The sequence below is a fragment of the Raphanus sativus genome, chromosome 8, assembly GCF_000801105.2.
Source record: "Raphanus sativus cultivar WK10039 chromosome 8, ASM80110v3, whole genome shotgun sequence".
In the NCBI taxonomy this organism is placed as follows: Eukaryota; Viridiplantae; Streptophyta; class Magnoliopsida; order Brassicales; family Brassicaceae; genus Raphanus; species Raphanus sativus.
In genome coordinates, this window is record NC_079518.1 from 21402328 (window position 1) to 21421274 (window position 18947).

An 18947-nucleotide genomic window follows, 5' to 3' on the forward strand; every position below is an offset into this window, starting at 1 on the left:
CTATCTTGAACCCGGGCCCCTCATTACCCCCATAACAAAAAAAAAAAATAAGATCTAAGTTTATGCTATAAAAAAAAAAAAAAAAAGATTATATAAAAAAAAAAAAAAAAGAGGATTCAAAGTTTGATTGTTTGTGGTGAGGTGGTGGAAGAGAAAGCCTGCTGGCCGAAGAGAAATCCGGCCTTTGAGGTGGTTAAGGCGGGTTCCCCTTTGAAATCTCTTATCTCTCTCTCTTGCTCATTTGTGTTCACTTGGATTATCTCATTGGGTGATCTTGTTTGCTCTCTTAGAACTTTGGGAGGAACTCTCTTGTGTGATTACCAAAAACTCGAGTGAAACACGTGTGTGGGTGAGATAAACACCTGAGAGTGTGAGGCTTTTTACTCTAACTTTGCCTTGTTTAAGTTTTCAGGAAACCATGGGCAGTGAAGAAGAAAGAAGCAGACCCGGAAATTCTTTTGCTGGATTATCTAACTTGCAGATGCGTGCTCTCAATGATTCTATGTCTAACTTGTTGAATACAGGTTTGGAGGCGATCCATCTTAGGCTGGATGAACTTCAGGGCCGACCAGCTCAGTCCCAAACTAGAACCAGGCGTGACCGCCCAAGGAGACACAGCCGGTCCGACCTTGAGATCCGAGATGAGTCCTATGATGATGATCAGTCCACCAACCGACCAAGGAGAGCTCCTAGACAACAAAACCAAGGTGATGTCAATCCATTTGGTAGAAATGAAAGAACTGATAATGGATTGGGTGGTTTGAAATTGAAAATTCCAAGTTTTAATGGCAAGAATGATCCGGATGCCTTTCTTGAATGGGAAAGAAAGATTGAACTTGTTTTTGATTGTCAAAACTTTTCTGATATTAAAAAGGTTAGACTTGCTGCTGCTGAGTTTACTGGCTATGCTATTAACTGGTATGATCAAGTTGTGACTAGCAGGAGAAGAGCAGGTGTGGCGCCAGTTGTTACATGGGATGAGCTTTCCATGCTGATGCGGAGACGCTTTGTTCCCGACCATTACCACAGAGATCTACACCATAAACTCAGGCGTTTGCTTCAAGGTTCTAAGTCAGTTGAGGACTACCACCAGGAGATGGAGACCTTGATGATCAAGGCTGATGTAGATGAGCCCTTAGACGCCACCATGGCTAGGTTTCTCACCGGGCTCAACCGGGACATACAAGACCGCATGGAGCTGGAAGACTATGACAGCATGGAACAGATGCTACACAAGGCCGTGCTGATTGAACAACAACTCAAGAGAAAAGGTCTCTCCAAACCGACCTTTGCTTCAAAACCAACCTTTGCTTCAAAGCCAAACTATCAAGACAAGGGTAAGTCTTCTTCCACAACAAATAATGCTTTTAAGACTGATGTCCCTGCTCGTTTTGACAAAGGAAAAGCAGTTGAGAATCCTAGCCGTGCAAGAGACATCAGGTGCTTCAAGTGTCAAGGCCTTGGCCACTATGCCAACCGATGTCCAAACCAAAAGGTGATGGTGCTCTTGGAGAATGGAGAAGTTGAATCTGAAGAAGACAAGGAGGATCTCGGACCAGTTTATGATACTGATGATGAGGAAGAAGCACTTGACTTCCCAGTTCATGGCCCCCTTCTTGTTACTAGAAAGACTTTGGACGACACCTTTGATCCCATCTTTGATGAGGAGGCCGATGGCGTGATTGATGAGTTTTGCTCGACCTTTGTGGAGAGCTCTGGTCCGATCTATGATGAGGATGTTCTTGATGAGCCAAGCCAAGGTTCACTACTGGTTACTAGGCGTACCTTGAGTGTCCAACCCAAATCCAATGAAAAAGAACAAAGGGAGAATCTCTTTCACTCTAGATGTCTCATTTCTGATAAAGTTTGTTCTTTGATTATTGATGGGGGCAGTTGCACTAATGTGGCCAGTGACACTCTTGTAAAGAAACTTGGGCTTGTTACTCGACCTCTTTCTCGTCCTTTCAGGTTAGAGTGGCTCAATGAGGCTGGAGAACAGTATGTGAAGGAGCAAGTCACAGTTCCCCTCTCCATTGGCCGATATGAGGATGAGGTTGTGTGCAATGTGCTTCCCATGGATGCTTGCCATGTTCTCTTGGGCCGACCTTGGCAATTTGACAAAAAGGCAGTGCATGATGGCTTCACAAACAGGCACTCGTTTGATCACAAAGGAAAGAAGATCACCTTGGTGCCTTTGTCACCTTCGGAAGTCCATCAAGACCAGGTCCAACTTAGGAAGAACCGAGACCAAGACTCTAAGGCTGATAAACCTGAGACAAGTACCAGAAACTCCAACTTCTTTGTCAAAGAAAGTCAGGTAAGGAAGTCTCTTTGCTCTCAAAAGCCATTTCTCTTACTTGTTTATAAAGAGTCTCTTTTGGCCTCATCTTCTTCTGACCTTGCACCGGAGATTCCGAGTGAATTTTTAGGTATCTTGCAGGATTATTCTGATGTGTTTCCAGAAGAAAATCCAAAAGGATTGCCACCAGTAAGAGGCATTGAGCATCAGATCGATCTTGTCCCGGGCGCATCTCTTCCGAACCGACCAGCGTACCGCACCAATCCGGTCGAGACCAAGGAGCTGGAGAAACAGATCAACGACCTGCTTGAGAAGGGATACATCAGAGAGAGTCTCAGTCCCTGTGCCGTGCCTGTCCTACTCGTACCAAAGAAGGATGGCTCCTGGAGGATGTGTGTGGACTGCCGGGCCATAAACAACATCACGGTAAAGTATCGACATCCTATCCCTCGCCTTGATGATATGCTTGATGAACTCCATGGTTCTAAGTACTTTTCTAAGATAGATTTGAAAAGTGGCTATCATCAGATTAGGATGAAAGAAGGTGATGAATGGAAAACGGCCTTTAAAACAAAACTAGGTTTGTATGAGTGGCTTGTCATGCCCTTTGGTCTCACAAATGCACCTAGTACTTTCATGCGCCTAATGAATCATGTCTTGAGATCTTTTATTGGTCATTTTGTTGTAGTGTACTTTGATGACATTCTTATTTACAGCAAAAGCCTTGATGAGCACAAACAGCACCTGAAATCTGTTCTTGAAATCCTTAGAAAGGAACATTTGTTTGCTAACCTTGGAAAATGTTCTTTTGGCACAGATCATGTGGTCTTTCTAGGTTTTGTTGTAGGTGCAGATGGCTTGAGAGTGGACGAGCAGAAGGTCCAAGCAATCCGAGACTGGCCCATCCCGAAAACCATTAGTGAAGTGAGAAGCTTCCATGGCCTTGCCGGTTTCTATAGGCGGTTTGTTCAAAACTTCAGTACCTTGGCCGCCCCTCTCACTGAAGTGATCAAGAAGAACGTGGGGTTCAAATGGGGACCAGCTCAAGAGGAAGCATTCGAAATCCTTAAAGGGAAGTTGACTAATGCCCCTTTGCTTGTACTTCCAGATTTTTCTAAAGCTTTTGAGATCGAATGTGATGCTTCTGGTGTTGGTATTGGTGCTGTGTTGATGCAGGAAGGAAAACCAGTAGCTTATTTCAGTGAGAAGCTTGGTGGTGCCATGCTCAACTACCCCACATACGACCAGGAACTCTATGCCTTGGTGAGAGCCCTTCAAACGTGGCAGCACTATCTTTGGCCTAAGGAGTTCATCATCCACACTGACCATCAGTCTCTAAGACATCTTAAGGGTCAGCAGAAGCTCAACAAGAGGCATGCTCGTTGGATGGAGTTCATTGAAACATTCCCTTATGTGATCAAGTACAAACAAGGTAAGGAGAATGTTGTGGCCGATGCATTGTCTCGAAGGTATACTCTTCTTTCAGCCCTTGAGACTAAATTGCTTGGTTTTGAATTTATCAAGGATCTTTATGCCTCTGATCAGGATTTTAAAGAGATTTTTCGAAAATGCACCAAGGTTGCTTATGGGAAATACTTTCAAAGTTCTGGTTTCTTATTCTTTGATAACCGTTTGTGTGTGCCCCAATGTTCTTTGAGGGAGTTGTTTCTCAGGGAAGCTCATGGAGGAGGACTTATGGGACACTTTGGTGTCAAGAAGACTTACAAGGCTGTTCATGACCACTTCTATTGGCCGAGTTTGATGAAAGATGTTGAAAGGATCTGTAGCCGATGTGTGGTGTGCAAGAAGTCTAAGCCTAAAGCATCAAACCACGGTTTGTACTCAGCTCTACCCATTCCCTCTCATCCTTGGGTAGACATTTCTATGGATTTTGTGCTTGGTTTGCCTAGGTCCAAAGCTGGACGAGATTCTATCTTTGTGGTTGTAGATAGGTTCTCAAAAATGGCTCATTTCATTCCTTGTCACAAAACTGATGATGCTGTGCAAGTTGCAGATTTATTCTTTAAGGAAGTTGTTAGATTGCATGGAATGCCTAAGACCATTGTCTCTGATCGTGATGCTAAGTTCCTTAGCTATTTTTGGAAGACCTTGTGGTCTAAGCTAGGTACTAGATTGATGTTCTCAACAACTTGTCATCCGCAAACTGATGGGCAAACTGAAGTAGTTAATCGAACCTTGTCTGCTTTGCTTAGATCTTTGGTTAAAAAGAATCTTAAGACTTGGGAAGAATGTTTGCCTCATGTTGAGTTTGCTTACAATCATGCATTGCATTCAGCTACTAAGTTTTCTCCTTTTGAGGTTGTTTATGGATTTAATCCTTTGTCTCCACTTGATCTTTTACCTTTGCCTTTGAGTGAACGAGTTAGTACAGATGGCAAGAGGAAGGTGGACACGATCAAGAAGCTGCATGAACAGGTCCGGGCCAACATTGAAGCCAAGACCAAAGGTTACAAACGACTTGCAGACAAGAAGAGAAAAGAAATGATCTTTCAGGAAGGTGATCTTGTTTGGGTCCATTTGAGGAAGGAACGATTCCCGGAACAAAGGAAGTCCAAACTCATGCCCCGGGTCGATGGTCCATTCCAGATTCTCAAGAAACTCCATGACAATGCTTACCAGCTTGATCTTCAGGGTAAGTATGATATCTCTTCAAGTTTTAATGTTTCTGATCTATCTCCTTTTCTTGCAGATGATCCGGATTTGTGGTCAAATCCTTTTGAAGAGGGAGGGAATGATGGAACCCAGGACCTGGACCAGGACTTGGAGCAGACTCAGGACGATCAGATCAGTCCAACTGAGGTTCAGCCGTTCAGCCGTACCAGATCAACGGACAGAGCCGTGTACCGGATCGACCCGAGTGCACCCGGACGCGACCTAAGGATGGATTCACGACCTGATGACCGAATCAGCCGACCCACAGGCGTTCTTCCCCGACCCATTCGTCATTCTAGAGCCAACAGTCAAGTCAGAACCCATGATCATCGAGATGAACCTGATTCCGGACTTAGCCATTCTTTTCTGGCCCGTTTGGGACGTACCGCACACCCGGATCAGGCTAATCTCGACTTGTCCGACCACTTTGATGATTTTATGATGATCGATACATCCAACTTCTCCAAAGGGATGTTACTTAGGCTCTCTGAAGATTTGGGTCGAGCTATCTCTTCATCCGTTCATGGATCATCGATGATCAACCATACGGGCAGCCTTGCGTCCGTCCTGCTCCTTGCCGCGGACGACCTGATCATCGCAGGATGAACCTGGACGAATCACGAACCTGGACAGTCAATGAACCTTGCCAAGTCTTCATCAGTTTCCGCGCATTGACTGGTCTTGGTCCAAGTTCACATTTTCAATGTCATTGTTTTCAACATTTTTCATTTTCAATGTTGTCATTTCCAATAATTTCTTTTATGTTTCTTTGACTCACAAACATTATAAATAAGTGAGTCTCTCATGAATAAAATTCACAATCGATTTCCTTTATCTCTTTTGAGTTTTCTCTCATTGTTCTTTGTCTCAAGAACATTCATAGTTTGCTTGGTGAGGTTATCTCCGAGTGAAACACCTCGTTGTGTTGGACCGGTGCGTCATATCCGGCAACCTTCGAACATCTGGTAGTATCTTTGGGCTTCCGCAACCCTTAGTGTCACCCTTCGATCCATTAGTTCTCAATCCACTCGGATCTGAGTCCATATCATCCATACCGGCAGAGTGATCCTTACTTAGGTTCTATCAGGTTCCATGGTGTGGAGAACCATGACCGTAAAAACCGTCATCGTAAACGTGAAACGGCGACAGTGTAAGCGTCACCGACCCACGTCGCTCCCCTTCGAAGTCGATTTTCCTCCCGTCAATGGCACGGAAGCAAAGCACTCGGTTTGATGTGCTTTACCTTTCTCGAGATCCCGCTCCTTGAGTTTGGGCTCGATCTTCTCCTGCTGCTCTTGTTCCCACCCAGCGAACATGGCAGCGACCTGCTTCTGGATCGTGGTCACTGCTTGCTCCAACGGTCCCAAACGAGTCAGATCCTTCTCGATGGGCGAGATCTGATCCGCGTGGTGTTGCAGCTGCTCCATGGTAGCATCCGACTCAACCCTCTTTGGTGGCATTGTTCCCAACGATCGAAGGCTCTGATACCAATTTGATACAGTTTAGATGTATCGAACTTGTAAAAGAGAAACGATTTAAGAGAAATACAACTTTATTTGATGAAATAAAGGTTTGATACAAGAGTTTTTCTTTGGAGTTCTCTTCTCCTTTAACTACTACTTGACAAAATCTCTGATAAAAAGATATTCTACTCCTCTCTCTCTTCTTTATACCGATCGAAGGTTGTTGTTGACGCCGTCTAACGAATCTCCGTGACCAACAGACGCACATGTCTTGTCCGCTGACTCGAAAGACCGTTACTACTTTATTCTCCTACGAAATGCCCACGGAATACCAACACTCCTGGGCCGAAAAGCTTCTTCCATTCTTACTCCTTGGGGGCCCTTCTCTTGTACTGGTACAAGATAGGTGGGTGCAGTGCATCGTACGTATCAAACAGTCATCATTCATTTTATCAAAAGACTATTTTGGATAAATTCTGTAAAATTGTCCGTCATTTTTAATTTTTTCAATTTTACAAAAAAAACTATCCAAAATGATGTTGTTTTGATAAATTAATGTATGACTAACACCTTTCACTTGCTGACAAAGAAAGACTAACTCCTTTGACGGTCAATATATATATATATATATATATATATAATCACGATTTTGAGCGTCAAAGGTGTTAGTCTTTTTTTTGTAAGCATATCAAAGGTGTTAGTCAGATATATATTTACATTAACCATCAAAGGTGTTAGTATTTTTATGTTTAGGAAATCAAAAGTGTTAGTCATATGTTAATTTATCAAAACAACGTCATTTTCGCTAGATTTTATAAAAATAAAAAATACAAAATGACGGATAATTTCATAGAATTTATCCAAAATAATTTTTTTTGATAAATTAAAGTATGACTAACACCTTTGACAGTTAATATATAAGTACAATTTTGAGAGTCTTTTGGTAAATTAAAGGATGACTATTAAATTTGACAGTCAATATATATAAGCACGATTTTAAGAGTCTATATTTTATTTTGATTTTTAATTTCACAAAATTTATTCAAAATGACTTTATTTTGATAAATTAACGGATGACTAACACATTTAACGCTCAATGTTGAAATAAACACGATTTTGAAAGTCTATATAGTATTTTTTTTTTAGTTTAATGTGAATACGCCACTACTATAAAGTTCGTGAAGGAATATACACGACGCATAAAGTTCATATAGTATTTTTAAAAATTGTTTAGTTCAGTATGGAATACGCACTACTACAAAGTTCGTGAAGAAATAGGCACGACGCGTAAAGTTTATGTTGAAATAGGCACTTTTTCCGTATATATTTTTTGTTTGTCGGCCATATCAATCTATTTTTAATGGATTCACATCTATACTATTAAAGTACAAGCACATTTGGATTTTTACTTTGTTTACCCATATTAAAGAGGTTTTCTTTTGTATTCATTAATGACATTTTGGACATTTTGCATTGGTTTCTTTTTTAATTGTTTTTGGTTTGTCATTAACCACCGGTTTCCTAATTCAATTTTGGTATGTGATTATTCCGTGTTTGATACTGCATCATTTTAATATTTTTCCAACCGGACATGTTTGAAACTGCATTGTTTTTTTTCAAACTATTTAATGGTTTGGTTTTAAACCGCTTTTACCTAAATATAATCCCAACTATCTAACAAAAATTATTTATAAAAAATAAAAATTGTTTATTGGTTCAACCAGTGGTTCAACCGGTAACTGGATTTCGATTTTAGTAGTTTTTATTGGATTTTAAATTTTGTTTTTTTTTTCAAACCCGAACTGAATTTATCTTTAATCAACCGGTAATCCGTTCAACCGCAGGTCTCAGTCGAATTTCAAAACACCGATCAAAACTATAAAACTGTTATATTGATTTATATTTAAAATATCTAATTTAAAATTAAAAACCTAAAATACATGTATAATATAGTTTTACCGAACATAAATCTAGATATAAAATACATATATGAGACGGATTATATAAATACATATACAAGACAGATTATATAAATGTGATTATATAAAATTTTCACCAAACAATCCGCGCTTTGAAAGCGCGGATCAAAATCGAGTACTTTTTAATTCATAAACAAAGAGGATAAAATTGGTTTAGATCTGCGTAATATGAATAGGAAGAAAAGGGAGCCCTTCCCATAATTGATATGATTCTCTCCATGTCGGTTGCTTTAAATATTACAAATCTTTTAGAAATTAAAACATTCGTATTTGTTTCTCGCCGTTTGTTTATTTCTGATTTCAACATTGGTGTTAAGACCTTCAGATTTCAGATCCACCGACGCTCCCCCACGCGCCTGTCCAGATCCAAACAGTACAGCCACTCACACATTTGTGTAGTGACCATAGCACTTTCACCTCTGCATGTTTCAGACTATTAAAACTCAATTTTAGTTGTGGACTTCCATATGAGGATTTAAGTTTTAACTTTTGGGATGAATTCAACTTATACAGTGAAAAAAATTAGGGTGCAAATGATAGATTACCAGAGAATAAAAAAATTAAATGGAATTGATAATTCATTTAAATTCATCTAAACCACAACTATTTAAGATTTATACTAAATTTCTCCTCCAAATTACATTACCTCCTCAAAAAATAAATCTATACTAATAAAGTTTTTGTCTAAAAAAAAACAATTTACTAATAAAGTTGATACATCTTTTCTTGAGCTATGTCAGCAGTCCCAAATAATCTAAACACGACATGACATTATAGTTTTATTAATTACTTCACATTTCTCATCCTTTTATATTTTTTATTTTACACCAAATATTTTAAAATAACATTAAATAATAGATAAATAATATGTTAATTTTAGTTCAACTAAATTTTTGACATTAGTCTGTCAAATAATAATTTAATAAAAATTATATAATATAATTCAAAATACATAAACTTCAAAAACAAATTGAAAATCTATAAATACAAAGAAAAGAACTTTCATTTTTTCGCAGCTTTCCCACGATAATGAAAAATGAATCTAAAAAAGTTTGGTTCTACTTTCCTCGTCATAAAAGTAAAATTTATAATTAACAAAAAATAAAAAAAACTACAACCAAAATTAATATATTACATATTTTAACATATTCAATTTGGAGAACATACAATAATGAAATATAATAAATAATAAAAAATTATTCAGTGACAACACATAATATAGTTTAATTTTGGTAAAACAATTAGCGGATATATAATAATTTAGTGAAATACATAAATATTAAAATGGTAAAGAAATTACAGTAGTACTTCCGTTATTTGTGTTTGAATCCGGACCACCGTTGATTAAAAGATAAAAACGGTTTTTCTAGATTCTTTCGGTATACTCTCCAACAAACTCCTATAGACGGTTATTAGGCGTTAGTCGTGTCTCTGTCAAAAGCATGTGGATACCATAATCATAAAAAAACATAAATATAAGCTAATAATACATAAATTTAAAGAGTATAAACAAAATTTTCATAAAAAAGAAGAAAATCTACATAAATTTTAAAAGTAAAAAGATTTTTTTTTTAAAAAAATGAAGAAAATCTCTTTATGATATTGATCTTTCAGTTTCATCAAACTCAAAAAAAAAAACTAAATCATTAGTGTACTTTCAGTGTGAATCTTATGGATGGAATTGTTTTAAAAATGCAAACTCTCATCTGAACAAAATATCTCCCAGTTTTTATAAATCTATATCGTAGAAATAAAAACAAAGTGTTTCTTAAAAAAACTAATCAACACACAATCGAAAGAAAGCGTAATGGTTGTTCACTGGTCAATTAATTTTCTTGCGGCGGTTCAGCGACTTGTTAACCCTCACTTGGATTGGATGTGGAAGAAAGAACAATAGAATTTTAGGGGAAACTCAAAGACGTGGAGCCACTGGGCTCACATGATGGACTACTCTTTATTAGTAAAGATTCTACTTCCATTTATATCAATTTAGACATTACACAGTCACATGTGATGGATCTAAAAGCCATTTATTTATATCTCGTTGAAATATGCGGAGAACATGGGGCGACTCTACACTCTAGTGGGCCAATAAGATGTCATCTAAAATGCAAGATTGATAGACTGGGATTGATGGCAAAATGATTATTAATGCAGTATAGAAGAGATTTTAGGGTGAAAGTGATCGTGAACATTAAACCACACGACCTATTTCAAGGGAGAGTAGCTCCTCTGCTCATGCATGGCTGGTTGATATGGGGGTGTGATACGTCTTAAACAGTTTACACCTTATTGATGACATATGATTTTCACCTACCTTAAAATCACACAAATCTTCTTGTTTCTAGTTTCTATTTCTCTCCCTAGAGAGAGAGGGAATCAAATAAATCATGGAGTACTACGCAAGAATCCAAACATTAAATGCTAAATCACCACCACAAAATAAACATCTCAGTAACGATTTGGATGAAGCCACGTGGCACATGAAGCTACAATAGTAGTCTAACGACATGAGTCAAACTACTAGCGCAGCGTGTTCCGCGAAACAGTGGATCACATAGCTTCTACCAGATCCACCAAACCCTTAAAAGAATCCGAGCCGTCCATATGATCGAGACCTCATCTATTTATACTCTCTCTCACTCCCTTTCTTTCTCCTCACACACACACCTCTCTCTCTCTCTCTCTCTCTGTCTGCCCCCAATCAAATCTCATATTTTAACATATTCAATTTGGAAAACATAAAATAATGAAATATAATAAATAATAAAAAACATTCAGTGACAACACATAATATATTTTAATTTTGGTAAAACAATTAGCGGATATATAATAATTTAGTGAAAATACATAAATATTAAAATGGTAAAGAAATTACATCAGTGAGTTCCGTTATTTGTGTTTGAATCCGGACCACCGTTAATTAAAATGAAGTGAAAGTTCGGCCTCTGGATTTCTTCGGTAGGCTCTCCAACTTAACTCTGATAGACAATCATTAGACGTTAGTCGTATCTCTTTCGAAAGCATCTGGATACCATAATCATTAAAAACATAAATATAAGCTAATAATACATAAATCTAAAGAGTAAAAAACAAAATTTTCATAAAAAATGAAGAAAATCTCTTTCTGGTATTGATCTTTCAGTGTCATCAGACTCAAAAAAAAAACTAAAATCATTAGTGTACTTTCAGTGTGAATCTTATGGATGGAATTGTATTAAAAATGCAAACTGTCCTCTGAACAAAATATCTCCCAGTTTTTATAAATACGAGTCGGCCTCATCCGATCTAAAAATCTTATTTTTTTGAATATGAATAAATAAAGAAGTCATTGCAAGTGCCAGAAAGACTAAGCCTACCGAAAGCACGGATTCGCAGATCCTCTAGATGTAGAGCAGCCATGGTTTTGAACCCCAATATGTTACCCACAATTGAGGTAAACATGTTAGTAACAGACCCTCCCAATGGCAGGTTTTTATGCGTTACTCACCCGTCCGCCACTGGAAACACCACTTTCCGTCTGACTTGCATGTGTTAAGCATGCTGCCAGCGTTCATCCTGAGTCAGGATCAAACTCACTTCTTAAAATATCCTATATACGTAGGTGGAAATAGGGGAATGGGTCAGATTTATTCTGATGGTAGCAAAAGTAACAATACAGTTTATAATGCTACGGCAAGAGTAGTCCCAAATTTTCATCTTTTTTTCTGGGTTTGGAAAAGTACGGACTTTCAAGAACGGGAATCTTAGGATATGTTAGGAATCACTTATTTCCTTTTTTGAGGATCGACGAATCAAATGATATTTTTGTTCCAACTTTTGCCTCTTCCTATAAATCAAACATTTCTTTCCCATAATGCTTAAATTCCTCTTATTATCAATGATAATGATACAAATCGGATTCTAGATGTAGAAATAAATATAAGAGTGCATACCTATACTTTTATTATTAAAATAACAAAAATATATTATTTTAATAATAAAAATATATTATTGCGGATATAATACATAAATAATTAACTGAATTTGCACGACATGGAGGCAATCAAGAAAGTTCCCTTGCATTACCGGGCATGAGTGGTTTTGTTGCATAATTAATCGTTTTTTTGGAATTACCAGCCACAAATATTTTTTAATTTCAAAAATTTTAATTATTTTTGTAATGGCAATTGGAATGATACTAACTTCTATATATTTATTATCTATGTCCCGTCAAATGTTCTATGGATACAAATTAATTAATGCCAAAAGCTTTTTTTTATTCATTTTTGCATTCAGCTCTTGGATGGCATGATGAGATTCATCATTGTCTTTCCTTGTAGTCCGATCATAATCCGAGCCATGACTCCAATTGCTTTGTGCGAGATTCTCTACCAAAGTATAAGTATCGGCTTCCTCAATTGTTTGACTCATGAAGCTACCTACAAACCTACAAGCGCCATTTGTTTCAAAGAGAGAATGACGGGTTATTCATATTTCATTTGATGGTCATAGACGAATTAAACAGTGGTAACTCTAAAAATTCCTCCGGGAAAAAGTAGTAAACAGAAATGGAGAAATAGTGGGTTCCTCTATATCTTAGAAATAAAAACAAAGTGTTTCTTAAAACAAACTAATCAACACACAATCGAAAGAAAGCGTAACGGTTGTTCACTGGTCAATTAATTTTCTTGCGGCGGTTCTACTACTTGTTAACACTCACTTGGATTGGATGTGGAAGGAAAGAACAATAGAATTTAGGGGAAACTCAAAGAAGTGGAGCCACTGGGCTCAGATGATGGACTACTCTTTATTACAATATATTGTAGTTCCATTTATATCTAATTCAGACATTACACAGTCACATGTGATGGATCGAAAGCCATATATGTGGAAAACATCTCGTTGAAATATGCGGAGAATATGTGGCGACTCTCGTGGGCCAATAAAACGAACAAGATCTCATCTAAAATGAAAGATGGACAGAATGGGATTGATGGCAAGATGATTAATGCAGTAAAAGAGATTTTAGAGTGAAAGTGATCGTGAACATTAAACCACACAATCTATTCAACGGAGAGTAGCCCCTGTGGTGTGGTCATGGCTGGTTGATATGAGTGTGATACGTCTTAAACAGTTGACATCTTAATGGTAACATATAATTTTCACCTACCTTAAAATCATACAAATCATACATATAGATGAAATACCATTCATTCTCTCCCTAGAGAGAAAGGGAATCAAAATCATCAATTAAATCCATTTCCTTTGACGCCAATCTTGAATTTGAGTATATATATATTGCAATCATGGAGTATTACGCAAGAATCCAAACGTTAAATGTAAAATCACCACCACAAAATAAATATCTCGGCAACGATTTGGGTGAAGCCACGTGGCAAGTCGTCCGGTGAAACCACAATAGTAGTCTAACGACATGAGTCAAAGTTGTAGAGCAGCGTGTTCCGCGAAACAGTGGATCACAGAGCTTCTACCAGATCCACCAAACCCTTAAAACAATCGGAGCCGTCCATATGATATAGACCTCATCTATTTATACTCTCTCTCACTCCCTTTCTTTTCTCCTCACACACACACCTCTCTCTCTGTCTGCCCCCAATCTCATCTCAAATCTCAGATCCGAAAGAAATGGCGTTGATCGTAGAGAAGACGTCGAGTGGGCGCGAGTACAAGGTCAAGGACATGTCTCAGGCGGACTTCGGTCGTCTGGAGCTCGAACTCGCGGAGGTGGAGATGCCCGGACTGATGGCCTGCCGTACGGAGTTCGGCCCATCTCAGCCCTTCAAAGGCGCGAGAATCACCGGATCTCTCCACATGACGATCCAAACCGCCGTGCTCATCGAAACCCTAACGGCCCTGGGCGCGGAAGTGAGATGGTGCTCGTGCAACATCTTCTCGACCCAAGACCACGCCGCGGCCGCGATCGCTCGCGACTCCGCCGCCGTGTTCGCGTGGAAAGGAGAGACGCTTCAGGAGTACTGGTGGTGCACGGAGCGTGCTCTGGACTGGGGTCCAGGCGGTGGTCCGGATCTGATCGTGGACGACGGTGGTGACGCGACGCTTTTGATCCACGAGGGAGTCAAGGCAGAGGAGATCTTTGAGAAGACGGGTCAGGTTCCGGATCCGAGTTCCACTGATAACCCTGAGTTCCAGATCGTGCTTTCGATCATCAAGGAAGGTCTTCAGGTTGATCCTAAGAAGTACCACAAGATGAAGGAGAGACTCGTTGGTGTCTCTGAGGAGACCACCACTGGTGTCAAGAGGCTTTACCAGATGCAGGAGACTGGTGCTCTTTTGTTCCCTGCCATTAACGTTAACGACTCCGTCACCAAGAGCAAGGTACTTAAATTGAACCGGGAACTGTTGGTTTGGTTTTGTGTTAATTATTGTGAACCGGAATCGTTTTATATCTCGGTTTATTGGTTTGGTTCGTTTTATATCTCGGTTTATTTATTCGGTTTTTAACTGATTGAATTTTTCAAATCTCGCTTATCGGTTTGTAGCCAGGACAAATGTGAAACTAGAATCTAATCTTTTCCTGTGATTGGATGAAACGATGTCGTATTGATCTCCTTTTTTTCCCCCTAATTACAGTTCGACAACTTGTACGGATGCCGTCACTCTCTACCTGATGGTCTCATGAGGGCCACCGATGTCATGATCGCCGGAAAGGTTGTCGTTGTTTGCGGATATGGTGATGTCGGAAAGGGTTGTGCCGCTGCCATGAAGACTGCTGGTGCCAGAGTCATTGTCACCGAGATCGATCCCATCTGTGCTTTACAAGCTATGATGGAAGGACTTCAAGTTCTGACCCTTGAGGATGTCGTCTCCGAAGCCGACATCTTTGTCACCACCACCGGTAACAAAGACATCATCATGGTTGACCACATGAGGAAGATGAAGAACAACGCCATCGTCTGCAACATTGGTCACTTTGACAACGAGATTGACATGCTTGGTCTCGAGACCTTCCCTGGTGTCAAGCGTATCACCATCAAGCCCCAGACCGACAGGTGGGTCTTCCCAGACACCAAGTCCGGAATCATTGTCCTGGCTGAGGGTCGTCTCATGAACTTGGGTTGTGCCACTGGTCACCCGAGTTTCGTCATGTCTTGCTCTTTCACCAACCAGGTGATCGCCCAGCTTGAGCTTTGGAATGAGAAGTCGAGCGGTAAGTACGAGAAGAAGGTGTACGTTCTACCCAAGCATTTGGATGAGAAGGTTGCGGCTCTTCACTTGGGCAAGCTTGGAGCTAAGCTCACTAAGTTGACAAAGGACCAATCTGACTACGTCAGCATTCCCATTGAAGGACCATACAAGCCTGCTCACTACAGGTACTGAGAGGAGAGCTCTTTGGTTCTGCTTGTGGTTTGTGTCGTTTATGGTGGGAAGAGTGGAAGATATTGGTCCGCTGATGAAGTTGACCAAATATCATTCTGAATAAAGGGTTATTGGCTTTTGAAGGTTGTTGCTTGTTGTTCTTCTTTCTCTTGAAACTTAATTTAGCTTTTGGTTATCAGTTCCTTCTCGATTTGTTTTTGTGTTTTGATCACCGTTGTACTCTTTAAACGAAAAATGGTAAAAGAGGAAACTATTTTCCTCACCAGTTTTAGAGCTTTCTTTATCTTTTCACCTTTTATTATGTTCTTTGTTTCATTGAATGTGTGATGTGAAGCTCTCATTTCAAATGTGGGCATTGCTATTTACGGTAGTTATGTTTTAAGCTAAATCGTAGCATCCATTTATACCACTTTTTTTTTTGAACAAATGGTATAAAACTAGTATTATGATTAGTTTTCACCCAGTCCAGTACAATAACTTTCTCGAATTCATAAATCATGTCCTTTACTGATAAAAATCATATATATATATATGTGTCGACAAAAAATGTATCATATATATGTTATAATATTTGTTGAATTTCTTTTTTTTTTAATTCAGTAATTCGATTCAAAACATTATACACTAGTGGTTGGCAAAAATAAAATTTTGTACACTAGTGCAATTTATCTTCATTTATATTTATACAGCTTAACTAAGAAAACAATTATAATAAACTTTTCACATGGTGTAAACTTAACATTTAGGTATCAATATCACAATATTTTATACAAAAATTTCCCTCATAAAATAGGCGTTGTAATAATTTATAATTTATAATAAAACAATAAATTTAAATTCAAATAGTCGTAATAATTTATAATAAAAACAATAAATTTAAATTAAAAAGGTTTAATATTTGTATATGTATAAATATATTAATTAATTAAGAAATAGTTTATTACTTGTTATCTAATTAATATATATTACAAAACAACAAAACAATTTTAATTCTATAAAACTGTTGAGCATAACTCAAATCTAAAAGTAGAAGTAATAACATTTTTCGAATATTTATAGATAAATTATGGTTCAAATCTTTAAATTTTTAGATATACTACTAAAATTAGAGCTTATAATTTCAAAAAAAACATGGGTTATATATAAACAAAGCTAAAAAATTTAAAACTAGTTTATTAATATATTATTAATTTTATTTTGAATGAGGTTTATTAATAACTAGATATAAAATTTATTTGATCTTTTAATTTCACGAACAGATAAAAAATGAATTTTTTTTTTCACATTAGTTTTTGAATTTTCGCGTATATATTGTTGACTTATTTTAGTAATAATAATCTGTTTCCTTACATAAATTTTGATTAATATTTCATTTCAATAATCATAGTGTTTTAGATAATATATTAGTTATTTTAATTTTTAGTAAATACTCACTTTTATTCTTTTCAAAATAATAATAGTTGTAGTTAATTTAACATATAGAACTGTGAACTCTCTATATTGTTTAAGATAAATTAAAAATAACAGAATTCGAAATATAAATATTATACAACACCAATCAATATGTATCATTGATAGTCAACTAAATATCAAATATATTTTTAGATAAAACATCATTTTTTTTTTACTTTAGCATCATGACTTTAACTTCTTTGTCTATATATCATATACTATTGAAAATTTCTTGTTATATAATATATTGTAGAATATTGTTGTCGTTATATTTTTGAAAAAATCTGAAGCTTTGTAACAGTAGTGATTTTTGATAGTACGTACGTATAATTGTAAGAGTAGACTTGAAAAATATAGATCAACTTTTTTAAACTTTGATCTAAACTCTTGTTGATAATCATTACATAGCAAATTCGTATAGAGAATTATAGTCTTTTAAGTTTGAATCTTGTATGCGTTGGTATGAAGGCAATCCTACATATGTTGGTATGAGGTTTTGGTTTATTCTACGAATAATTATTTTTTTTCAACATAGTTTTTGATTAGGATTTCTGCTTCAATAATTATGTTGTCTAGGCAGGTTATTAGTGACTTTTTTCCATTACAAAGTCCTTTTCTTTGATTTAAATTCTTTAGTAACATGACCTACAATATCATAATCAATTTTACATGCCGATAAGAACAAGCACACGTAAACATAATCATACATAAGCATAATAGTCACATTAATTATGTTTGATATCAAAATATGAAAATAATCATACAATTAATTTTTAACAAAATTGTTTTATTATCTTAATACATATATTTTTAGTAATGATATAGTTTAACACATATCACATTCTTAAATATATAATTGTCATGTGTCGTAATCATGTTAATTAACAACTTTGAAGAACCAATACAATCTTTTATAATTATATTTTCATTAAAATTTTAGAAAAGAAAAATAATATTAAATAAATTGTTTTCAAATCTTTTTTTTTAGGATTATGAAAAAGGAAAATTTCTAAAATTATTACTAATTTTTCTAATCAAGATTATAATTATTATCATGTTACATATCTAATTGTTTTTTCAACATGTGATACCAAAAAATGAGCACGCGAAGATGTGAAAGAACATACATAAATACTCATCCAATATTTTTCTTGTATCTCTTATAATGTTTGATATAAAAATATGAAAATATACAAAATAAGAGAGAGCTTAATCATATATATATCAGTGTGAATAGTTGTATCCTTTTAGTTTATGATTTAAAAAATAAGAAGAAACAACTAGATTTTTATGGCCCGACAGTAGATGTATTGAAAGCTTTTTGTTGGCAGCTACGGTATCCACCGAAAATGAAACATTTCCTCTGGCAGATTGTTTCGGAGTGTATGGCGGTTAAGAAGAATTTAAAAGCACGAGGGATGCAAGGGGAGATTGTTTGTGATAGATGTGGGAATGTAGAGGAATCTCTAAACCATATCTTTTTCGAATGCCCTCCAGCACGGTAAGTATGGGCTTTATCAAAGATACCAACAAATCTGGATGTTTTTTCTTCGGGATCGTTGTTTGCTAATATGGATCATCTATTCTGGCGAGTTCTACCAAAGATGGATGATCACCATTTCGCATAGATACTATGGTACATTTGGAAAGTAAGAAACAATAAGGTATTTAGTAATCTGGATATTGATGTAAAGGAAACACTAAAATTAGCTGAAACGGAATCTACTAGGGCTGGGACTT

General features: G+C 36.9%; 2 protein-coding genes across 2 annotated transcripts; both read left to right on the forward strand.

Moving 5' to 3' along the window:
* The first annotated feature begins 418 nt into the window (after positions 1–418).
* LOC130499062 (uncharacterized) lies at positions 419–3417 on the forward strand. The gene is made up of 2 exons (XM_056992965.1): positions 419–3324; positions 3408–3417. The coding sequence occupies exons 1-2, from the start codon at positions 419–421 to the stop codon at positions 3415–3417; spliced, it is 2916 nt and encodes a 971-aa protein (XP_056848945.1).
* A 10554-nt stretch (positions 3418–13971) lies between these two features.
* Positions 13972–15937, forward strand: LOC108822318 (adenosylhomocysteinase 1). Its single transcript, XM_056992692.1, has 2 exons — positions 13972–14753; positions 15009–15937. Exons 1-2 carry the CDS (start codon positions 14043–14045, stop codon positions 15753–15755), a joined length of 1458 nt encoding a protein of 485 aa, XP_056848672.1. The 5' UTR covers positions 13972–14042; the 3' UTR covers positions 15756–15937.
* The last annotated feature ends 3010 nt before the right edge of the window (positions 15938–18947 follow it).

Excerpts from the sequence above, each read along its gene's own strand:
- LOC130499062 (XM_056992965.1), top strand. The coding sequence starts at position 419 with ATGGGCAGTGAAGAAGAAAGAAGCAGACCCGGAAATTCTTTTGCTGGA.
- LOC108822318 (XM_056992692.1), top strand. The coding sequence starts at position 14,043 with ATGGCGTTGATCGTAGAGAAGACGTCGAGTGGGCGCGAGTACAAGGTC. Across the intron at positions 14,754-15,008 it reads ACTCCGTCACCAAGAGCAAG|TTCGACAACTTGTACGGATG; the intron begins GTACTTAAATTG and ends CCCTAATTACAG.